This window comes from Penicillium brevicompactum (assembly GCF_028827555.1).
Source record: "Penicillium brevicompactum strain IBT 35665 chromosome Unknown utg000005l_segment0_segment0, whole genome shotgun sequence".
NCBI lineage: Eukaryota > Fungi > Ascomycota > Eurotiomycetes > Eurotiales > Aspergillaceae > Penicillium > Penicillium brevicompactum.
In genome coordinates this window covers 102,530-115,398 of record NW_026623208.1, presented here as the reverse complement: position 1 = coordinate 115,398, position 12,869 = coordinate 102,530, and the positions used below count along the sequence as shown (strand labels likewise).

Below are 12,869 nucleotides of genomic sequence, written 5' to 3'. Positions count from 1 at the left end.
CACCCCCTTGACTAGTTATACAATTCTTTTACTGCTCCCATCTTCGATTCTTTTAACCTCGTACATACACCTCCACCAACATGTCCGTCGTTTCACTCCTCGGGGTGAAAAACCTCAACAACCCAGCTGCTTTCACCGCTTCTTATCAATTTGAGATTACCTTCGAGTGTCTTGAACAACTTCAGAAGGGTGGGTGCAGACCATCATCTCCGTTCTTTCACTCCGGCACACTAACCACTGCCGTTTAGATCTCGAATGGAAACTCACTTACGTCGGATCCGCTACCTCGTACGTCCTTGCTGCAATCAAACATCATCCCCCACCCTTGGACTATATTCTGACATCACAATAGCTCCGAGTATGACCAGGAACTTGACTCTTTGCTCGTCGGCCCCATCCCAGTCGGTGTGAACAAGTTCATATTCGAGGCCGATGCGCCGGATGTCAAGCGCATCCCTACATCGGAGATGCTGGGTGTCACTGTCATCCTCCTCACATGCAGTTACGACGGCAGAGAATTCGTTCGAGTTGGCTACTACGTGAACAACGAGTACGATAGCGAAGAGCTCGCCGCTGAGCCTCCTGCGAAACCTGTCATCGAGCGCATTCGCCGCAATGTCCTCGCAGAAAAGCCCCGTGTGACCCGCTTTGCTATCAAATGGTGAGACCCCTTGGTTTGTTTATTTACAAAGTGGAGCTTGTTTCTGACACTATCTCTCACTAGGGACTCCGATGACTCGGCCCCGGCTGAGTACCCACCTGACCAGCCTGAGGCCGATGGCCTTGACGATGACAGCGGTGCCTACGGTGCCGAAGAACGTGAGCTCGAGGCTGCGCTCCTGAAGGAGCTCGAAGATTCCAACAAGCCCCCTCCCGGTGAGGACCAGGAGATGGAGGGCGCCGATGCCCCTGCTGGCAAAGAAGAGGAAGAAGAGGAAGTATCTGATGCTGAGAGTGAAGATCTCGAGGCTGAGAGTGATGACGACGAAGATGACCTTGAAGAGGAGGAGGGTGGTGATGGCGATGACGACGTCGAAATGGGCGATGACACCGAGCAAAAGGATGAATCCGCCAAGGCCCCTCACCAGGCTCAACCTGAGGTGATGGTGCACTAGATCCCAAGTCCCACATGAGAGCGAGCTCCGCTTGCTATGAGTCTTATGCTTTTCTCATTTTCACTTTCCCCATGCTCTTTGACGACAGCCAGAACGCAACGTTACGACCCCAGGACTGCAATTGGCCATGTTCCTGTATTCACAATGGCCATTGTTCCCAAGTCTATGAACCAAAATAAATCAACATAATACAAAATGACTGCCGATCAAATGTCCGTATTTCCTCGGTGTCCAGGTGCCCCAGACGCGTAGTTGAACTATCATGTCTAATATGCGGCGATACCCAATACCATGAAATGTACAAGTGTAGTCAATGGAAGGGCACACCTGGCCTTGGATACCCATGTCGGAGCTATCAGTACTCCGTATGTATACATGAGTCTCATTCAAATATCTAGTACTCCGTACCTAGGTACCATCTCAAGGATGTTCTGAACTTCCGGGGCCTTCATCTTTGAGTGACTGGATTCTTGGAATGGTGGTGCTTCGAATGTGACCGCGAACGTATGTACAGGAAGTAGGCATCTATGGAAGTCTCGCCTTGGCCATGGAAGACTCAAATTCCTCGTCAATTAGCTTTCTCGCATACTTCAATCATGACTAGCTTCCTGTGTTAATTTGCTTTGTTTTTCCTGTCATCCGAAGAATATGACGTGTCTCTCGGGCTCTGGTAGTCCCGCAATTATATACTCCGTACGGAATACTCCGTACTTCAGCGTGGAATTGATGTTAGACGCCTGTGGACCTGAATGGCCACATGGACGCTCAGGTACGTATTTGTATTTGGACACCTGTCCAGTTGATTACACGAACCACACTGATCGGGAGCTTATCAAGTAGACCATAAATCCTCGTGTCCCAGTGGCCAAACCTTGGAATAGGTAGGGACGTTCTCACGAAGTGACAATTGACTCGGGTCCATGGGTGAGTTTATTCCGTACTTGGGGTGACATTTGGGTGACATTTGGGTAGTTGATATCTTTTATACATGGTTTATGTTGCCAGCCTCACGACCTCGGGACGAGAAAGAAAGGGGGAACGGGGAATGGTAAAAAAGCGAAAACGCCCAAGCTAAACAAAAATTCTAAACTTGCACACTGCAAAATAGCCAGCTCCAGGACTAGAGTCCAAACTTTGAGCCCAGCACTGTACGAAAGACCGGTCAGTATCAATCAAGCAAGGGGTGGGTAGCTTATTGTCGATCAACTTACATCCAAACACAGCCTTCTTCTTTTGTGACTGCACATATTTGCCGACATCATTGGCAAAATTGCTGCTGTTCTCCTCCAGCCGGTCCATGCTGTCCCCCGCAATATTAAGGCGCTCCGTGCGTTCCTGGACTTGTCGGGACATGTAAGACCAATACCCTTCTTGACTGCCACTGGCCTCGGGGGGTGGGGCACGGCCTTCTCTCAAAGCATTGCGACGTTCCTGTTCTTCTTGCTTCATTTGCTCAACCATCCGCTTGGATGGGGGTCGGCCTGGACCGCCAACTGTATTTCGCATTAGACATTAGCGCAAGTAGACTTTGTGTCTTGAAATGGAGGACATACTCAGAATATCCATGTCCGCTGGTGATACATATTGTGTGCCTGATATCCATTGCACGTTGGTGATTGTAGGGCGCGAGGGAAGAACAGCCTCGGGGTTGTAGAGTTTGTCGTTTGAGGGGTGTCTACCATTATTGTCAGCATCGCTCTCAGCTGAATTGTTGGCAGAACTTACAGTCCGTTTCCACCTCCCCAGACATTGAAAAGGCCGACCTCCGAAGGACCGACCCAGGTCATGACGGTTCCGGTCGGGGTAATGCATGCCTCGGAAAGGCGCCGCATCTCCGCGAGATGGTTGATTTTGGTGCAACCAATATCCCGAAGACCAGGAATAGAGAATGCTCGCGCATTGCCATCACCGAAGAGACCAACTAAGCTATAGCCCCGACCTTCGGTCTTGACTACCGTAGCCGAGTCACAGAGGTAGTCCTCCCATGCCTTGTGAGCACCCTTGGAGGTTGGGGGCTTGAAGATTCGACATCCAGAAGCGGTCACCGCAACCACAACGCCATTGACCTTTGCGCCGTTCCTCAGCCCTCCGACAGCACTGGGTGTGGCTAGAGCAAGGCCACCAGATTCTGCGTCGATCGGAATGACGCTAATGACGCTATCGTCGACTGAAGACGTTCCCGCGAAAGCAGCTTCGTAGGTGCCACCAGACGCAGGGATGATCTTGAAGGTTGCTACATTGCCCCTGTTTGTGCCAACGAAGCAGCATATGCTAGAATAATCTGGAAGAGGTCAGCGCCAAAATTCGGTCGATCGCGATCGAGATCAAAATTACCTTCGCCTTCCAATGTCATCACACCAAACTCAATCTGGGTAGGCCATTCTGGCTGGCCATCCTCTGAGCCCCGATTCTTGAGAAAGCTACTCCGCTTAGGGGCTTTGGTGAAATCTGACACGTGTGCTGTGTGTATAATCGCAGGCCCTCGTAAATCAATGATGACCAGAGTACCACCTTGGTAACCGGCGGCCACGAATCCAACTTGGCCGTGTTTCAACGCCGTGATTGGACCTTGCTGCATGTCCAGTAAGGTCAGAGGGATCATTCCTGTTTTAAGGCCGGGGTCTGTTCTCTGTGTAATTGGAGTCATTTTCCCCGGTCCTTGGTTGGCACCAGGGGGTTCCTCGTGTCCATACGAGGGGTTATTACCCCATCGAAACACGGCAAGCTCTCCGGTTTTGAGTCCAATAGACATCTCGCCCGAGGTACTCGCGAGGCACATCTCGGTCACTTCGATGTTGCTGACACGACCGATAGCGCGGGCAAGATCAACTTGAACCACGTCGCCATTCTCAATCTCATCGTCGTGCCCGCAGTCCCAGATTCGAACAGTACCATCTGCATGTGCCATCGAGACGACGTTGCGGTTCTCAAATCGCTTGAGGGGGTTTTTTGCCTCCGCACCACCAACCACAAATTTGGGACCTTGCAATCGGCGCTCTTTGAGGCCCAGCCACACGGAGCGATCGACAGGTGTAAGCACCGCTTTGTTCACAAATGGATGGACAAGTGTGAGGAACGGATGAAGCATGTTGGTGGGGGTGATTGTATGTCCACTGGGGAAACTCATCGTAAGAATTTCCCCTGATGATAGCATGGCAATGAGGGCGATGGGATCGTGGGCACCGTTGAAGTATGGCGAAGAGCGAGGGATAAAACAAAGGTCAACCACCTTAGCTCCTGGTGGGACCGGAAGGTTGACGGTGCGACGGAACCGTTCTAGGTAAGTCGACAAGACCTGCCAGGAGGAGGTCTGGTAGTTGGGGGTTGGACCCATGTCCAAAAACGTGAGGCCCTTGTTCAGGTCCCCCACTGGACGACCACCAGCCACAAGAAGACCGGTGTCATCGGGGTTGGCCTTGGCACACCAAACAATCTTCGTCACTGGCTCTTTGGGTCCAGCATCGTCGTTAGGCGAACCAGGTCTACTAGAGCTTGGCTGATCAATGTTGGGTGTCTGGACCGTTCGGGCATGGAGCTTGCGGCCATCTTTTGTATCCCAAAGCACCAAGCTTGCGTCTTCGTGAACAGTCAAGATGAAGATTCCGTTTGGGTGCCAGATCGCGTTAGTCAACTTTGGCCGGCGTACTTCGTGTGTTGGTAGTGAATCGCCGCCTGGGGCTCCAGGAGGAATCTCATAGACAAAGTACTTTTGCGCAAGATTCTGCTTGAAAGTAAATGTCACCGCTCCTTCTGGATAACCCACCAGGATTTTTCCAATGTCTCGTGGGGAGAATTCTAGCGACACAACAGGGAAGAATCGCGCGCGGGGATTGCGCTCCAACCAAAGATTCGGGACCCTGAAAGGCGTCAACGACTCCCGATCGAGATCGTACGCAATAATTTCACCTAGTCACAGTTCAGCTCCATTCACTTTGTTCCTTTCCTCTGACTGCCATGAACTCACCATTTTGTAAGCCGATAAAAGCATAATCCAAGCTCGGGTCCGTCAACAGGGCAGTGGCTTGACCCGGTGGGGCGTAGGAGACCACCATGCGCCGGGACTCCAGGGAGAAGACACAGATCTCATTCTTGGAGTCAATACTGATGACTTTGTCGGCGCAGAACTGAAGGAAACGAGCCGAGGCTTTGCGCGGAAATTCAAAGGTGACCAGCACCCGTCGCTGGCCAAAGATATAGATCTGCCCACTTCCAAACTGGGTATCACTGGTGCCCACGGCAACCAGGGACTGAACCGGATCGTAGGCGATCGCGCTGATCTGCGAATTCACGCCGCATCGTGCAAACTGGAAACAGCGGTGTCAGTTGCGGGAAACGAAGATGCCTGGGATGCCAAGACCTACGTCGTCCAGGAGGAACAGGTCTGGGGATAAACCCTCAGACAGGTCCTTTTGAATACCGGCCTGCTTTCCGCGCAAGAAATGAGCCATCTCTTGCGGTTGGAAACAAAGTGAAGATGGGAAACAAAATGTGGAGAGAAAGAGAGACAGCTGACGCCATGCAGAAGCTAAAAACACCCGGATCTGCCCCGCTCCGCCCTACGACTTGGCGCTTAGCCATCTGATTCTTTGATGCTTCCTTCTGGCTGTGGGATGAGGCTCTCTTATAAGATCTCTGGTTTGACATATTTGGATATTTGGATATTCTGAATTTTTCGCTTCTTGACGGGGCGATTTACTCGAATTGGGCTGAAAATCAATCTAAAGAACCAAACTCCGAATCACATGCAACTATGAAGGACCGATGTTGGGCCAGAAGAACATCGCTATGGGAAAAAGACACGGTTCATGGTAAGAGAAAGAGACAGAGTCCCTCAAAAATGATGCCAAAGGCGCAAATAAAAATGGCACGTCAAAGTTCAAACCTCATCATCTCCGCAATTGTGGTCGTCAATCGTCGCCGAGAGTCAAACTCACTCGCTTCGTCTCGAGTTCGGTAATACTGCACTGTGATCTGAGATACCAGCCGATAGCATGCATACCTGTATGTTGGCATTGTCAGCGAGGTATTCGACAAATCGTTATAGCATTCCACACTTACAGCACCAACCGGATCTGTTCCTCCCTTGTTCTGAGCAATGGTATCCCGGCGCCTTGCAAGATCGCCTGTGACGGGGTTTCAAAGATCTCGGCCATCAAGACGTCACCCCAAAGTGCACTGCTGAAGTCTACAATACCCGACAGTTGTTTGGACTCTTCATCCAACAAGATGTGAGAGGGCCGGCCAAAATCCACCACCACCAGCCGGGGCAGGGTGACATCTTCGAGAGCGGGTGCGAGACGGCTCAGCCCATCTCGGATCTCCGAGTAAGGCAGATGAACAAAGGTATCTTCCGCATCGCGGAGGATGCCCTCAAACAGCGCGCAGAAAGCATCTCTCCAGGAGGACGTTCCAGCGCCCCTTGCCACTTGCTGCAGGGTTCCAAACCCTGGAGCAGCATTCTGTCCAATTGTGCTCAACAAGAAGCCCAGATGGCGATCGATTCCGTCTCGCTGCACAGGTGAAATCTCGTTTTCCATTTCCGACAAGCTTCTTCCGTTCATGTACTGCCGAATCAGGTAAGGAGATCCCCACGGTCTTCCACTGGGGTCGTAATTATAGAGCTGAGGGATGCAAGGATTTCCACTCTGTCCGAGCAGAGCAAGGAATTGGGCCTCATTTTCAAGGAAGGACCGTTCGCGGCGAAGTAGAGCAGTGCTTGAAGAAGGAGACCCTTTTAACAACACTCGTGCACCATTCGAGAGTACGATCAGTCGCAGTGAATGAATGTGCCCAGAAAGCGACAGTGAGCTATGCACATGGACCGTGGATGGAAACAGCAAGGAAAGCGCGGCATCCAGTCGATGTTGTTCATCCGTAACGACAGGAGACTGACGATAAACCGAAGTGGCATGGCTGTGTGCTCCTCCGAGTGATGGCATCGCAGACCATGCTTTGAGATCGAGTTGTTGCATGTTGAACTGCTTTCATGTGGGATTGCGGCTGATGGGAGGGGGTACTGTTGTATCAACAAGAGTTACAAGACTGCCCCACGAGCTGGGCAGTCAGGGGTATTGATCCCTGGTACTCCGTTACTCTGGCCAGTAATGCCGTACTAGCTACTCCGTAGTGCTACTTGTAGTGGTCCGGGTCGAACAACTTTGGGGCGCGTGTTCCAGAATGATGGGGGCCTGCTACAGCCCCCATATATGGAGACATCAGGATGTCGAGCGATCATCAGACCGCCATGGGAGCATGTCCACGTACGATTTGAAGGAAAGTGGCCGCGGGTCCATATTCGCTACGACTCTACTTACTAGGTTTGCACACGCGAGCGGTCGCTTGTCAGGGATCCAAACATAGTCAGAGATTGAACACGTCTCATTGGAAGTATGTTCCAACGGCAAGCGAGAGCCAAGGATGGATACAATCACATTGGCTTACAAGAGGAGATCGAAGGGAGTTGGAAATTAAGTGAAGCCCGTCTCGCCTAACGCTCCCGCTCTAAGCAAAGTTGCCATCCGAGCACCGCCCATCCACCAATCACAACGGCGCCTTGCCGAAGTTGTCTCCGTGGCTATCAGCTTGGACCAACTGAGGACCGACTGGAGACCAACTGAGGACCAACTGGGATCAGAGAACTTCCATTTGTTCTTATTTGTTCTGCGCCCCTTTCTCGGGTTTCGGGCTCCTTCTGTTTACAGCCGATCTGCTGCATTTCGGCTCGAGAGTCTCGGACCTCTTACCTCTTCCGCTGCGTCCATTCGCTTCCCTACCCGTGGACTTTTTTTCCATGTCTAGTTTTTGGGTCATATTTTGATCCATCTTTCCTGGTTCTGGTGGATTTATTCCGGAGTATTCTTATGGATATAGCCTTGTGTCACCAACGGCAGGTGTCCAATTTGTCATCATTGGCCTATCTCAACAAGCCAGTCCCCGCGCGGGCCGGCTGGTGGCTGCATGAACAGGGATGGTCTGTGTTCTGGAACTTCATTACTCAAGACGGCACTACAGAGTACCAATTCGGAGTACCAATGCACAATATTAGCCTAGCCCTGCGGAGTACTAAGCTTATGGTTTATGGTAGAATCCCTATAGGCCCATAGGGTAAAAGGTTTTCGTTCAGGCATCTACAGTATCATTCGAATCAAAATAATTGTATGTACTATTGACCCTCAGACTTGGGCTTCTTTGTGGACGGAGTTGTTGGTCCTCCTTTAGGACTAGGATTGTAGATCTCAGCCAAATTGAAACGTTTCAGCTTATCATAGTCCCCTCCCACGACACTCATACCAATAACGTTCTATGATCAATTAGCCAGTGAAACAGTAGGAGTCTTGCTCGAAACTTACGTGGGCGACGTCGACAAGAATCATATAGTCATACTCCTTCAAATTCACTCGGTGCTCAGGGCCGACAGCATCGGCCACGGTCTTGATCACAATATCTCGATTGAGCTTTGCATTTCCTCGCACGGAAGGCCGAATGGCGTACTAAATTTGACAGATCAGCGGTGGTCAAAGTTCATTTCCCCTCACTAGATTGGTTATCGGGCGTTTTCCCAGATCGGTATAGCCACCGTGGGTTGAATGAAGCCGTGCATTATCACACTCACCGTCTTTGGGGGACCACCAGAGTGGAAATAGGGTTTCAGGATTTCTTTCGCAAAAGCTTCTAGATCCACACGCAGGGTCTTCTGGATCTTTGTCACTGGATGCATACGCTGAATGTAGCGACTCTTCTTGACTTCTGGGTTGGCGTAGGCCTCGCTGCACAGACGATGGACCAACTGCACTGGCTCTATTGAGGGATCCAGGCGCACAAACGTAACTGCCAGAAGATTAGCCATTTGCCCGATTGGGACATTGGGGCATTGGGGGCAGAGAGGCGCATAAGCGAAAGGGCGTTTTCGGAATGGCTAGGCGTACCACATGGCATCTCCAGCTGCACGGGCCGGAATTGACGGGGTTTATCTTTGTTGGGCTGTAAGCCCTCCAACTCCCGTTGAATCTGAGCCTCGATGTCTTCATCATCGGTGTCTGGCTCGTCTTCCTCCTCGGTGGTGCCCTCAATGGCCTACAGAAAACGTATTTAGTGAAGCCATGGAGGTTTCAGAATCGGACGATCAGACCTGTGAGAATAGATCGATTGCCTCATTGAGGCATTTTTTCTCTTTACCCATATCGCATGTCACGAAGACACCCACATCACCATGTTCAATCGTAGACATTTTGGTCTGTTTCTGCCATTTTCCTCCTTTGCCACCCCCCTGGTGGCCTGTTAGCCCTGAGCCGAAGATGTGCAACTTGCATCAGAGAATTACCTTCCACTTCTTGGAGTGGTTTGATCGGTCCGCCATGGCTCTTGAAGTGGTGCAGACGTTGTTGGTGGGGGGTTCGGAGTTTTGTGTGATCGGCACGGAGTTATGATTGGGCTTAGGCGGAGATCGACCGAGGGCGAGCTTCATTCTTATTTACTCTTATTTACTCCGTACTCTTGCTTCTAGATCTACCTATACTCAAGTACCTGGTAATGTTTACAGCTTAATGGGGTAATTCCAATATCTATGGTGCGATTAGCAGTGTAAAATGGTACAAATATCCTTACAAAGGTGGGACAATTGCATGACATCAATACACAATCCATGACGTAGTCGGGTGGTCTCACCCATCCGGTTGGCACATCGCCCGATTGTTTTTTTGTCTTCCTTTTAAAATGGTTGTGCAACCTGCCTTTCTTTTCTCTCCACCCACTTCAAAATATTACTGTGCCAATACTCAAGTCATGGCGTCCACCAATATTGCTACCCGGGAGTTGAAGAACCCGATTGACCTTACAGAATACTTGTTCCGCCGTCTCCATGAGGTCGGTATTCGCGCCGTGCATGGTGTGCCCGGTGACTACAACCTTGTGGCATTGGACTACCTGCCCAAGTGTGACCTCACATGGGTTGGAAACTGCAATGAACTCAACGCTGGTAGGCTTGCAATGAGAAACCCGATGAATCGCTTGTCGCTGATCAGAGCTCTATAACAGGATATGCTGCCGATGGCTATGCCCGTGTCAAGGGAATCAGTGCTCTGATTACCACGTTCGGTGTGGGAGAGCTGTCCGCCCTCAATGCCATCGCCGGTGCATACTCTGAATTCGTGCCCATCGTTCACATCGTCGGTCAGCCCACCACCCAGTCGCAGAAAGATGGAATGCTGCTCCACCATACCCTCGGAAATGGTGATTTCAATGTCTTCAACAAGATGAGTGAAGGGATCTCTTGCGCCGTTGCCCGCCTGACCAACCCCCTCGATGCGGCGACCCTCGTTGATAACGCGATCCGGGAATGCTGGATTCGCAGTCGCCCGGTTTACGTCACTTTGCCAACTGACATGGTTCACGCAAAGGTCGACGGTGATCGTCTGCAGACACCAATTGATCTTTCACTGCCCAAGAATGACACCGAGAAGGAGGATTACGTGGTCGAGGTTGTCCTGAAGTATCTCCATGCGGCCAAGAACCCCATCATCCTAGTCGATGCCTGCGCCATTCGGCATCGCGCATTGGAAGAAGTTCGTGATTTGGTGGAAAAGTCTGGTCTGCCAACCTTTGTGACTCCCATGGGTAAGGGAGCGGTCAACGAAAGCCACAAGAACTTCGGAGGTGTCTACGCTGGAACTGGATCTAACCCTGGAGTTAGCGAAGCTGTCGAGGCTTCTGACCTCATTCTCAGCATCGGTGCGATCAAGTCTGACTTCAACACTGCTGGATTCACCTATCGCATCGGCCAGCTGAATACCATTGATTTCCACAGCACCTTTGTTCGAGTTCGGTACTCGGAGTACCCAGACATCAACATGAAGGGTGTGCTGAGGAAGGTTGTCCAGCAAATGAAGGCTTTGAGCCCTGCACCAGTGCCTCCTATCAACAACCGCTTGCCTGAGGAGGAGAAGACTTCCGCCGACCAGACCATTACTCATAAGTGGCTCTGGCCAATTGTGGGACAGTGGTTGAAGGAAAAGGACATTGTTCTCACCGAGACTGGAACTGCCAACTTCGGTATCTGGGACACGCGCTTCCCTGCTGATGTGACCGCCATCAGTCAGGTCCTTTGGGGAAGCATTGGGTATTCCATGGGAGCCTGTCAGGGTGCTGCTCTTGCTGCCAAGGAGCAGAATGATCGCCGAACAATCCTGTTCATCGGTGATGGAAGTATTCAACTGACCGTGCAAGAGTTGAGTACAATTCTAAAGAACAAGCTGAACCCCATTGTGTAAGTCCTCTCTTTACCCGGGCTTCTCTATTCCCGCGCTTACAGACTTTAGATTTGTGATCTGCAACGAAGGCTACACTATTGAGAGATACATCCACGGCTGGGATGCAGGTTACAATGACATTCAACCCTGGGACTTTGCCAACATCCCCAAGGTCTTTGGAGCCAAGGATAACTACCAGGGTTACCGCATCAAGACCCGTGATGAGCTCAACGATCTGTTTTCCGACGAGTCCTTTAATGTCTCTGATAAGCTTCGGGTGAGTGAACTTCTAACGAAGTTCCTGAAATACGTGCTAATTACCAAATTGTAGTTGGTTGAGCTGTACATGCCTCGTGACGATGCCCCGGCAGGCCTCAAATTGACCGCCGAGGCAGCTGCCAAGCGGAACGAATGAGCTTGAAATTCACAACCCCACCCGCCCCGGGGACGATTGACATGATTAATGCTTGGACTGTGCGTGTGCAGAGTCCAGACACTTTAATAATGTGTTTTCACAGCGTTTGCTTCAAATAGGTTTTCATAGCGATCAGTATCCACGAATTGGATTAATGTCTTGTCATCTTGCTCGTCGATCGTATAGATCTTTCAGCACTGTAATATCAGAGGTACTCCATACTCCGTATTATGAGATGGTGATTTGAGTTAGGACTTGGGACTGATAGTCCTTTTATGATGAGTATGTTGGAAGTCGAGTGCATAAACGAGATGAAATTTCCCATAGTCCCGACAGTCTGGAACTCAACCTTGGAAGTGCTCTGCAACATCAAACTAATTAAATAAGCTGCTTCGGAAGCTAACGGAACTAAAATTATCATACTGGGGATCATGGATGCACATGGAACGATTGAAGCCACGACCATGCACATATTGAAAGTGGCTTGTGTACGGAGTACTCCATATCGGCATTGTCATCGGGTGTGATGTCCCATTGCCGAAGGTTCCAGGGAAGACGTGGAACGATTTTAAATCTAGACCTCGGGAACAGTCAAAGATCTTGGCGAGAGGCGCAGGTTTCCGCCGAACTTTGGATGTGGATTTGGTCGGGTTGTTTACACTAATGAATGTACGGAGTACATAAGGTTGAGTTCAAATGCTTCACGTTCAAGTGCCCAGGTGATGTAAAGCATTCAATGCTAGTCACCATATGATGAACAGCTAGCTCAGATGTAAGGAGTAAAGGTCGGGCGACCAAAGACCACATCGAAGAGGTATTCCGGTGCCAAGGCAAGGCTGTGAACTGCTGAGCGGGCACAAATCCCAATTCTGTCCAGTGCGGCAAATGCCCAATGGGGCCAAAAGAGATCGTAAGTGCCTCGATCGAGCACCGGTCAAAGAGAGGCGAATTTGCAAACCTTCTGTTATTTTTGCGAATGGTGTAGAAACTTGGATAGCAAGTTAGCAACAGGATAGCAACACTATACTCGTAAATTTCATTTATAACTTTGTTGGAAGATCAGATAATCAAAGCGCCCAAAGTTCACGGAATGTC

The 12,869-nt window shown here is 50.6% G+C and overlaps 5 protein-coding genes across 5 annotated transcripts; 2 read left to right on the top strand and 3 right to left on the bottom strand.

The window, feature by feature from the left end:
• Window positions 1–80: 80 nt before the first annotated feature.
• Window positions 81–1,115, top strand: asf1 (nucleosome assembly factor ASF1; the record flags this gene model as incomplete). The annotated part of the gene is made up of 4 exons (XM_056955137.1): window positions 81–189; window positions 249–288; window positions 353–661; window positions 725–1,115. The coding sequence occupies 4 exons, from the start codon at window positions 81–83 to the stop codon at window positions 1,113–1,115; spliced, it is 849 nt and encodes a 282-aa protein (XP_056809471.1).
• Window positions 1,116–2,235: 1,120 nt separating this feature from the next.
• N7506_005843 (uncharacterized protein) lies at window positions 2,236–5,563 on the bottom strand (the record flags this gene model as incomplete). Its single annotated transcript, XM_056955136.1, has 7 exons — window positions 2,236–2,261; window positions 2,327–2,608; window positions 2,669–2,790; window positions 2,841–3,396; window positions 3,450–5,021; window positions 5,080–5,419; window positions 5,477–5,563. The coding sequence occupies 7 exons, from the start codon at window positions 5,561–5,563 to the stop codon at window positions 2,236–2,238; spliced, it is 2,985 nt and encodes a 994-aa protein (XP_056809470.1).
• Window positions 5,564–5,984: 421 nt separating this feature from the next.
• Window positions 5,985–7,087, bottom strand: N7506_005842 (phosphotransferase family protein; the record flags this gene model as incomplete). The annotated part of the gene is made up of 2 exons (XM_056955135.1): window positions 5,985–6,114; window positions 6,174–7,087. 2 exons carry the CDS (start codon window positions 7,085–7,087, stop codon window positions 5,985–5,987), a joined length of 1,044 nt encoding a protein of 347 aa, XP_056809469.1.
• Window positions 7,088–8,277: 1,190 nt separating this feature from the next.
• On the bottom strand, window positions 8,278–9,471 carry N7506_005841 (THUMP domain-containing protein; the record flags this gene model as incomplete). Its single annotated transcript, XM_056955134.1, has 6 exons — window positions 8,278–8,415; window positions 8,465–8,605; window positions 8,728–8,942; window positions 9,041–9,188; window positions 9,244–9,381; window positions 9,436–9,471. 6 exons carry the CDS (start codon window positions 9,469–9,471, stop codon window positions 8,278–8,280), a joined length of 816 nt encoding a protein of 271 aa, XP_056809468.1.
• A 425-nt stretch (window positions 9,472–9,896) lies between these two features.
• N7506_005840 (alpha-keto acid decarboxylase family protein) lies at window positions 9,897–11,774 on the top strand (the record flags this gene model as incomplete). The annotated part of the gene is made up of 4 exons (XM_056955133.1): window positions 9,897–10,089; window positions 10,149–11,376; window positions 11,429–11,636; window positions 11,691–11,774. The coding sequence occupies 4 exons, from the start codon at window positions 9,897–9,899 to the stop codon at window positions 11,772–11,774; spliced, it is 1,713 nt and encodes a 570-aa protein (XP_056809467.1).
• Between the last annotated feature and the right edge of the window lie 1,095 nt (window positions 11,775–12,869).